The sequence below is a fragment of the Copidosoma floridanum genome, unplaced genomic scaffold (genome assembly GCF_036245765.1).
Source record: "Copidosoma floridanum isolate Cflo_tuat_1 unplaced genomic scaffold, Cflo_Japanese_pri ptg000012l, whole genome shotgun sequence".
NCBI classification, from domain to species: Eukaryota; Metazoa; Arthropoda; class Insecta; order Hymenoptera; family Encyrtidae; genus Copidosoma; species Copidosoma floridanum.
Window position 1 is genome coordinate 7,863,567 of NW_028321889.1, and position 10,673 is coordinate 7,874,239.

A 10,673-nucleotide genomic window follows, 5' to 3' on the forward strand; every position below is an offset into this window, starting at 1 on the left:
GTCTTATTATTTCGTTTAGTATTGGTATATTTTTGCATCAAGAGTAGTTAATATTTAAGTAGAGAAACCTATGTAATGGGAAAAAATCATTACTTGATATTTAAAACATTCATTATTCTACATAAAAGTTATGTGTTTTTTTTTTACAAACTGTAATTAAATAAAAAAATTTCCAACAATAAGTTAAAAATTGGTGCATTAAATAGGTGATGAAATGATTATTGTTTGGAAAAATTTTGTGTGGTACATCAAAGAATAGGATATTTATAGCCAAGTAAAGTAACATATTTGGGCTCAGAATCTCTGTGTAAATTATATCGTCATCTTCTGGGATTTAATTGGTAAAATTATCAATTGTCAATTGATTATTGACTTAAAAACCTGTTTTCAACTATGTTACCTTAAAATATAGAAACTTGATTCGATTTTGAGCTAAAATGAAACGAATGATAATAAAGTGATGATTTTTTCTTAAAACAATAAACGTCAAGTAAAACTTGATAATTTTTAAGTTAAGCTCGTGTGGCCTCGCAGCTGTATACTCCACTTGCCATGTGAGGTACTATCGCAAAAAGTTTTCTACACGTTATGTCACCAGTCAGAACTCTTCAATGTTGACAGCAAGAAGCTTCTTATGATTATGAAATAAGATCGTGTATAATTGTACTTTTGTGATTTGTTCTTATCTATGTATAAATTTTACTGATATTTTCATTTTTTTTTAATTAAATATATGCGGAACCTACTGTGCGTTGCGTTTATCATAGTATTTGTAAAATTGCTAAAAAAAATTCGGTTATTTTTAAAAATTTACCACAATATCTAATTTTCAAATAATTTTCAATCAGACTAACATAACTAATTCGTACTATCAGGGAAACTTTGCGTAATGATATAGCCAACTTATGAATCACGAATAAACTAACAATGGAGCACTGAAATAATTTTTATACAGGAAATATTAAAAATAAGATAGTTTTCAACACATAAGTTTTTAACATTTTTTCAAGAATCAGATTCTAATGGTGAATGCACGCGTACGGAAATACAATGTGCGACTATTGTCAAAAACATAATTAAAAATTGAATTATTCCATACTATGTATTTACAAAACAAAAACTCTGTTAAAAAAAGTACTTTTACGTTGATAAACTGTATAAATACAAAACTAGATACTGTTTTTAAAAGTATTATAACAGATAAGATCTTAGTTATATATAAAATTATTCCTGTAGGTAAAATAATGTAGAGACTGTTAGACATATCGAATTCTTTCAATATTGAGTAGGTATTGCCTCATTATAAAAAAAAATTCTTAGTATACGAAGCGTATAGTTTTAACTAAGAGAAAATATTGAATTTTTTCTTGAAGAAAAATCGTATTAATGTAGCAATCACAATTTATCCATCATAAACTTCGTAAAACAGTTTATATGAATAAAAAATGAAAAAAATAATGTATGCGTTTTACCGAGATTTATTATGAAAAACGTACTAGTTATGAAGAGAATAAAAGTTTCAAAACTATAGATAGATCTCTATTACCAAAATATCATTAGTTTATAAGATAGATATTATTGTTTCCAAGTAAGAGATATAAGAATCGTTGTATGAAAGTGTCAACTGCCTTTGTTAAAAAAATAAAAAAAATTTTACGAAATAATATAAAATGTAAGGAATTTCGAAACTTGGCAATTACATCATATCATCTATCAAAATAAAATAATGTATCCAACAAGTCTTCTAATATTATGATAAAATTATAAATCTACATTTCATAAAGAAACGTTATCATATTGTAAAATATAAATCAAAATTAAATAAACGTGACAATAAGAACACAATTTTTCTATGTTTCTCACACACTATAATTTATTTTACACATCTTTATACTTATTAACATTTTTGAAGTAGCAAGAAGAGTACTTCGGATCAATTGTTACGTGAACATACAGTTAACATTTATAATATGAAGCCAACCTGCGAACCTACAATTGACTAAAAATTTGAGACAATATTTTCTATCCTGAAGCTAATAATAGCCATTCAAATTAGTCTTAAAATTTATGTACACGAAACAAATTTGATTTTAAATTGTTCTTTTCAAGGCCAACTTTTTGAGTTGATAAAGTAATACATTTCGACGCTTACTTTTCAAAGATGGATTAGTAATTTATGCTTTTTCAACAAAAGCAGACAACAACTATAAAAACAATTTCAAACATATATTGTCCACAATATTTTTCATAATCCATAATTCTATTTGAATTTAACTGATGATAATTTACAACAATTATATTTATTTAAAGTTCTTCAATAATGTTTTTCAACTAAAATCATCTTTAAATTGTCGGATGCATCGCGTAAATTAAATATATTATTGCTGCTTGATGTAGTGGCCACACTTCCGACAAAGTTGCATAGTTTCCTTTTGACTTTCATCATTAAACTGTGACGAGACAGTATCGTCAGCAATGGCGTTTAAACAACTGTTAATAGCTCCAATGGTTTCGCTTTTGGATATTCCTTTAGCAATCCGGCAATCAGCCAAGAAGCCGTCATCTTTGAAAAGGTGATTTTTGTCAAATGAGCCGTTTGAATCTTTTTCGTCGCTGTCTTGAGAATCACAGTGATTCGTGAGACTCGTGCAAGAATCTTCTAAATTCAGTTTTTGACTATATTAGGAGGCTTACAGAGCTTAGTAGGGTCAACTTAAAGCAGAGAAAAAGGAGGAAAAATTTATAGAGCTTCGACTACTGTAGATCAAGGCTTACCAATTGTAGATTCTGACTTGTCAATGCTCAAAGAGGAATCACTTTTACCGGCAAAGTCTTCATCTTCCTTTACTTGCAGTAGATTAGCATACGGCTCCGACAATGGGCGCGCACAAGAGGCATAGCCCTGGAAAAATTTGAATGTTTCACTCTTACAAATGAATCGTACGTATTTCAACTCACCTGAACTAAATCCATTCGAGAATCAAGCGAAAATTGTTTTCCCGACATGAGAATCCCTCGAATACGTCGACGCATAGCTAAATAAAATTTAGTTCAATCTATTTAGTAAAATAGTTTTTACGAGAACAATAAAAAACACCAAGGCAAGCCACGACACATCTAACATGAATTATTACGTGATAAATTGTAAAAAAACAAAATTTTAAAACACGAGAGGTACTCGCATGCAAAAACGTGTACCTGGACTGTCCCGAGCCTCCAGACGAAGCTGGCCAAAAGTCTTCATGCACTCGTTGAAGACGTCGGCCGCATCGTATATGGCAGCAAAACTGCCGTTCACTATCTTTGGTGACATCGGAGAATTGGCCAGCAGGAGGCTCGAGCCGAAATTTTCGTTTCTCTCGCGAGTTTCTGAAAATTTTAGAAAACTCATTTGCCGTGGCTAGTATAATAATATACGTATATATGCGTCATTATGTTGAATTGGATTTCATAAAGCATTTGCCATCGTCATCATCATTATGATCGATGAATAAAATTTATATTGACCTGCTAGTGGAACTTTTGCCCTTGATAGAGAATTAACGCTTAATCCTAAAACTTCGGTTGCTGTACTTTTAATTTCAGCCCAATCTCGCAGTATATCGTCATTAGTAGTGCTGAAAAGATGACATTAACCTTTTGTTCAGGTACGTTAAATCATTTTGGAAAAAACTTACTTAGTTGATGTTATCGTAAATCTAATGACATATTTCCCATGCAGTGCAGCTGGTACGCAGTGCACACGACCTCTGCTATTCATTTTTTTTAAGAGCTGCTCTGTCAGTGAATTTTCACCACACAAACGAAACACAACCATTCCCAAGTATCTTGGTGCTGGAATCTCAAAACGCGAATCAGCCAATACCAATGCTTCAAATTTCTTGGCCAATCTCACGCCCTATAATTAATGATATTCGATATTCTCATAATCTGTAGCATTATTGGGCAGACGTAAAGTTTAATTTTTTCAAGTTCACCTCACGTATGTGTTTTTGCAGTCCAGAGACTCCGAAATTCCGAATTACAAACCATAACTTTAATGCTCTAAATTTTTTTGACAGTGGTATTTGCCAATGCTAGGGTGATCATTGAAAGTGATCAAATTACAATTATTTTTAAAATTTTCAAGGTTTATCAACTTTTATAAAATACATGTAATCGTAAATCTTACCATGTAATCAATTGAGAGACCTAAAGTCCAAAAAAAATTTTTATTAAAATCATACATATTTCAATCTTTACGAAAGATTACTTGCTGTATTACCTGTATTTTCATGTTTGAGATAAATTGGATCTACGTTAAAAGTCCTATGCAAAGATTGACTATTTTTCACCCTAGTATTTTGACAAACAATAAATACTGTTACGCCACAACATCTCGATGTATTTGAGACAAATTTAAACAATTTTTTATACAACTTAATTACCACATGGCTGTGCAATCGAAGTGAACCATGAGCCATTTACTTGGATTAAAAGCAAATGAATCGGCGTGATCTATACCTTGCATCCAGCCTCGAAACTCTGGACAAACAAATGCGCTACCAGCGTAGGCAGCATCGATGTGCAACCAGAGACCATTTTGTTCACCTAAATGAAAAAATAAAATTTTTTTAATTTTCAAATTAACAAATACAAGAGTAAAAGTTTTGTAAGCTTACATATGGGACCTATTTCTTGCAAATTGTCAAAGGAACAAGCTCCAGTTGTTCCCAATGTTGCACAAACCTAAAAAATAAATGTCGTGACTGATTGCATTATGGTAATAATCTTTACCGCTAAGTTTGAATCAAGTGAATTTATTTAAATGTCTTTTGAATCATATAAATTGTATAAATTTTTGCAATCGAATAAAATTTTTATACAAAAACAGCATATATTATTTATTTTCAGTTTCTTGTATATTGAAGAAATAAAGAAATTCCCATGGGGGCCAACTAAATGTACAAAGATCAGCTTAATACTGGAAAGCAGAAAATATTTGAGGTAACGTTCATTAGAGGAAAATAGAGTCTTGAAAGCATATCGTAAGCGGATCAGCAATCACATCATTAGTTTCTTTTTACATTGAAAAATATTTTCAAAGCTAAAATTTAATAAAAATTTATTTAAACAAAACGCAAAATTTAATCATTGAATAAAAAACGTATAAATAAACTTTCAATTTTTTTTAAACGCCTTGCTATTTGCAAACTATCTTATATGTATATAAATTTCAATACTTAAATTAAAAGTAAAGCTAACGTTTAGATGGAACAAATATTTGCGTTATTAATTAAAAGAGTTCGGCAACTGTACTTATGCATGATAAATAATTGATCAATCTTTTGAGTATATTGTATGAATGTAGAATTGAAACAGCATTATTATAATTAATCATCTCGCAACTAATATGTTTGTGACCAGATTTATTTGTTATTTTATCATTTGACTTGAGGAAACCTTCCAGTATTAAGTTATATGAAATGAAACTTTTGAGTTACGAAAAAGAATATAAAACAATGGAAATAGAACTCACAAAAAAAGGTACAAGGCCTTCGTTCCTGTCATATTGCAAAGCCTCGACTAGCTTTTCACCTCTCATGCTCAGATTATCATCGGACTCGATATACCTCATTCGTACTAATCCGATAAGTCCAGCTTTTTCCACACTAGAGTGAGCCTACGATAAATACAGACAATGATTTCACGCTCATGGAAATTTATTTATTTATTTTTTTTTATCAAGAGCCGATTGTTATTATAAACCTGATCTGAACAGTAAGCAACAAGTCTAGAATTAATTTCGGCGGGAAGCAAATCTGGTTTCGTTTCCTGTACATCTCGAATAGCCCTCGTTCTAGCTGCTAAAAGACAGACTAAAGTTGCCTCGCTAGCTGTTGTTTGGATGACACCACCTCCTGAACCACCAAGTTGGTGAAGGAAATCTTCTGGAAGCCCGATCATTTTTCCTAGCCAATTCATCACAATCGCTTCTAATTCAGTACACACTGGACTCGAAGCCTGTTTCAACGAGTACATCATAACAACAATTATCATTATTATTATAACTATTCTTGTTAATGTCAATTGTAAAAAAATTACGTATACATGTTAAAAAAAAACATTAAAAATATCAAGAATGTTGTGCAACGTAATCATTTTATGTGGAAATAATTTAAATTTTAACGTAAATTATAGTCAACCTCATTCATTTTTGATTCGTGAAATTTATACAGCTACTTTGCCAACCGTTTGCTTACTGTATTATCTATAGGTCGGAGTCATTACTTTTAATATCAGAGGAGTAAGAAAAAAACCGTACATCCAGCTTTTGTTTAGTTATAAGAAAACTTTTGTATAAACCTTATAAAAAAATATTATATCAGGAATACCATACTAAAAATCTGACCAAAGCATTAGTGTAAATTATATATAAATAAATTAGTAATGTATTAATAATGAATAATAATTAAGTATGCTACATAATTATATCTTTAATTTACTCGTTAGTTACGATGCCAAGAGCAGAAGCTCGATGCGAAGGCAAGCTCTATTCATTTTTTCCCAAGTGCACATAACGTCGATTTTATATAAGAAAAGTAAAAAAAAGTTTTCTCTTTTAAAACGCTACGGAATTTTTTTTCTTTTATTGTTAGTAAAACGTAAAAGTGGTTTGAGACGTGTACATAAAAATCCGTATTCATGAGGTACTTTTTACCGAGAGCAACCTAATTTAATTTCGGAGGGATCATGTTCCGTAGTGTTACTATTTGGAAAATATGTTAAAGGAAAAAAAAAGTCATAAGCAGTACGAGTTTGAGGGTTTAATCGTAAAACTGTTACGCAGAGGGATTGGAACTTACCCAGGTGAAACCTAAACAATTGATTGCATCAGCCAACATATCGGCTAAGAGACTGGCCGGTGAATTAAGAGCTGGGAAGTAAGCGTGCATGTGAGGACTCTGCCAGTGGGTGACTCCTGGCATTATGCACTTCTCAATGTCGTCAAAGATATCGTTCCAAGGCTCGCCCTCGATCGGCGCCGATGATGGTAAGATGTTCCTCAAGTATCCTGGCGACACTGCTGGGTACACGCGCCTTTCCCGGATGTTTTCCAAATAATCAGCTATGTAGTCCACCATTTCTTTGCCTGCTCAATCATGCCATTAATGCTTTACCTTGCATTACAATTAACAATTGATTTTTTATCAGCTCGCAAAAAATTTCAAGGATCCCCAACGTTATTTCGATCCAAGATTTATGTCATTTAATTTTACTCTATTTTTATAGTAGCAATTTCATTATCTACTAGAAAATAGTGGAAATGTGTAAAAAAAAAAGGGACAAGAGACGAATCGTAAATCGTTCTAAGAAAAGTCTATTGATTAAATGGTTAAAGAACAAGAGTACTTTGTAGCTTGTATACGAAGATTGTCAACGGTCAGCACAGCTACACTGTCATTCTTTTGTTAGAGGAGAGTTACAAACAAATAAAATCAAACCAAGGAACATAGATGCTTCCAAACACTCGACAGAGAAAGCTTTAGCGCGTTGACAAACGTATTGCAATCGCAGCGTTAACGAGTCGGTAGACAATCTCTCGGCGTAGTGGGTAAATAATTGCTTGGTTACTTAAAGGAAACCATACTTTTTCTAGAAGAATAAAAAAGTACTTGAATTAATGGATGGAGAAAAATTGATGAAAAAAATACGGAAGAAGCGTAGACTTTTAAGTAAGTAAAAGGATAAATTTTACAACATTTTTGAAGGTTAACAATAAAATAAACAATGAAAAGGTACATCTGCGATGGTCGCAGCTGTACGAAGCTTTAAATTGATATACAATCACTTACTGTCAGCTTAAAGGGTTTCGGAAGTGTAAGCTATGGAATTGGACTATTGGTAAGAAATAAAGAGACAATATCGCGCCCGTAAAATCACCCCAGCGCCGAGATTTCTTCTCATTGTCGTGAATTGTAACATCCGAGGGGGACCCTGTACATAGCGCTTATACTTCTCGTTTCTTTTTCATTCGAATACAGATTGTAAAGAAATAAAATTCATTTAACCAGAAATTATTGTCGTTTACTCATTCAAAATAAATTGTTAATTATCATCAGTGATGCTGCTGCAACGATTTATGCACCAATTTTATCGAGAAAAAAAAAGGTCAAACACAAATAAAAAGGATTAAATAAATAAGTAAAAAAAAAATAATGTTACGTGTAAAATCAATAAAAACTTACCATGCTGCCGATACTCGTCAAGATTCATTTTGCCTGCAACAAACACGGAATTCTAGGCTCAGCAGTATCTAGACAGATAAAAATTCTTTAAACGTGCGACACGGGGACACAAAAAAAATTTTTTTTTTTTTTTTAAGACACTTTTCTGCGGTCTGTTGTCACGACCGGCAGACAACTCGAAGTCTGGTTATAGGACCCAAATCTCGAAATTTCGATCGCAGCGTTTGACGCGCATGGGGCCCAAATTTTTGCTCAGAGAGCCGAAAAAAAAAAAAGAGAAAAATCGAATCAAAAAAGATGCGAGGGAAGAGGTCGGAAGTCGCGGGCACGCCAATCTGATCGGTGGATGCGTCGCCGAACGAAGCTGAGGTGAATCTTTGTGGATGTGAAACGCCACCCGATTATTTGTACGGATTCGCACATCGATCGGACTGTCATTGAGTCTGAGCTTATTAGGATAGTGTCAGAGGCGCATCATGGCCTAGAGCTAAATACTTACTTTCGTTGCCTTTCGATTCTCTTTTATTTTATTTTTTCTCGCGCTTATTTCTCGATTGAGCAGTTTATGGGCCAAACTCAAAGATAAAACGACCAATTTTAAAAGTAATGATCTTTAATTGGAAATTTTTTCTGGGCATACCATACGCTCAATTTTTTTCTCCGTTTTTTCAACCTTTTGTTTTTTATTTCATTAAATATGATTTTAAATTAAATGTACTGGCGTATAGCTATGTTACCTAATGCATATCTTGCAAGAGACAGAAAATTCAATAACAGAATATTTGACTTCTTCATTGTTCAGGTTAAATTTAAGCAAAAATATACAGAAGCTCTTCAATTATGCGTTCAAGTTGTGCAATTAACTTTTGGAAACATCGTGTCAAAATTATTTTAAATCACATTCAAGGTTCTGCTACGTCAGGGAAACAATTGATACAAAAAGTTTACAAGAGATTAGAATAAAAAGCTTAGATGAGCTTTAAGCGCTTCCTATCTACGTATCCTTATGAAGAAGTCACAAAAGTGATGATTACATGCAGCCAGCATTGTTCTTTATTAATTGGATTAAACTGACTTTTTCGTAAGCAAAACAACATCTGACGAGCACACGGGAGCTTTTGTTTCAATGAGGTTTCGAAAGCGTACGAAAGACGATCGCTATAAAAAATAAACAATGCAAACAAACTATTTTTTAATGGATAAATATTAACAAAACATTGTTTGCATTTCAATCAGACTTTTTATGTTAGTAATTTATTTTAAAAATCTATTTGTGATTTTTTTTAAACAAAATCGACTGATTACGAATGAGTCGTTCAAAATACTAAATGGTACATGCAAATATAACGTAATTTAAAGGAAAAAGATTGAAAAGCGCGCTATTCTATACATTAACCAGGGTGAACTCGATATTATTAAAAGCGCAGCTTTCAGCCGCATCCGCTTCCGACTTTTGTAATTTCCCGTGGGTTCTCTGGGATGTGGTGCTACGTTTTCCTTATAATTGGCACATAAAATTTCACTGTATTACATAAAAGAATAATATTTTAATAATACTTGTCACTGATTTGATACTTTTTTACAAACATCGAAAAAATAATGGTTACGATTCCATGGCAATGTACTAGCTGCCCGTCATTCGATCAGTTTCGGTAATTTAAAAAAAAATTGGCTCACCCTTTTCAAAGTACTCTAACAGCGACAAAGTTTGAGTCGATCGCAATGAATCGCACTGAATGTCGATTAAAAATTAAAAAAAAAAAAAATTAAATAAACGAGATAATCACAGTGCGGTCACTTCGGCCAAAGCTTGCAGAAAATCACTTAAAATTCGTGGAAACAATCAAGGTCAGATGGAGCTTGTTAAACTATAGGCCGACGAAGATATGGTGGAGGTATGAGCATGGCTCAACAAGTATCAGCTTTTATATAGGAGAGGGATCGTGGTCCGGTATCCAAGGGAAAAGAGAAGGAAAAAGAGGCGCAAGCGCTGCTTCTGCTACGGTTGCTGTTGAGGGATGCTGCTCCAAAAGCTTTTGTTCGAACGATGTTCTCCTCCTCTTACCATTTTTATCCCCATTCCTTCGAGAGCGCTTGCTTATTTTTCGTAGTGCGCGTGTGAATTTATCTTTGAGAAAAGCAATGACAAAGACCAAGTTACCCAACTGATTAAAAAGCCTGCTTATGATGATGCATTGCTGGACAATAATTATTATTGCCACGGTGATAAAAATGCATGGTTTTTACTCGATACGTTGGAAACCAGAACATTTAATGATTCTACGAGGATGACGATTCGTAGTTTGTGGGATATTTCGCAGACGGGTTTGCCAACATATTCAGATTTTATTAATAAAATAATATTGTTAAAATAACATTAGGAAGAAATAATTAATAAAGCTTATAAATAAATATAAAAATAATTAATAAAGAGGTAATCAGGAA

General features: G+C 32.6%; 1 protein-coding gene across 7 annotated transcripts; it reads right to left on the bottom strand.

The window, feature by feature from the left end:
- Window positions 1-1,851: 1,851 nt before the first annotated feature.
- On the bottom strand, window positions 1,852-8,592 carry Hdc (histidine decarboxylase). 7 transcript variants are annotated; one of them, XM_089590154.1, is made up of 15 exons: window positions 8,229-8,592; window positions 6,846-7,132; window positions 5,749-6,003; window positions 5,519-5,662; window positions 4,662-4,728; window positions 4,428-4,590; window positions 4,265-4,335; window positions 4,172-4,191; window positions 3,978-4,076; window positions 3,678-3,898; window positions 3,508-3,617; window positions 3,199-3,369; window positions 2,959-3,035; window positions 2,776-2,902; window positions 1,852-2,617 (listed from the first exon to the last, which is right to left on the bottom strand). In XM_089590154.1, exons 1-15 carry the CDS (start codon window positions 8,254-8,256, stop codon window positions 2,379-2,381), a joined length of 2,079 nt encoding a protein of 692 aa, XP_089446280.1. In that variant the 5' UTR covers window positions 8,257-8,592; the 3' UTR covers window positions 1,852-2,378. The 7 variants fall into 7 exon arrangements, with proteins under 7 accessions (XP_089446280.1, XP_089446279.1, XP_014212792.2 ...); XM_089590153.1 differs by having other exon boundaries at window positions 1,852-2,656; XM_014357306.2 differs by having other exon boundaries at window positions 1,852-2,659.
- Window positions 8,593-10,673: the final 2,081 nt, after the last annotated feature.

Bases quoted from the DNA above. Each gene is read 5' to 3' on its own strand.
- Hdc (XM_023392544.2), bottom strand. From the start codon at position 8,256: ATGAATCTTGACGAGTATCGGCAGCATG. The intron at 4,591-4,661 runs GTAAGCTTACAA...TTTTTCATTTAG, and splicing joins GCAAGAAATAGGTCCCATAT to GTGAACAAAATGGTCTCTGG. The intron at 3,899-3,977 runs GTGAACTTGAAA...CATTAATTATAG, and splicing joins TGCAAAAACACATACGTGAG to GGCGTGAGATTGGCCAAGAA.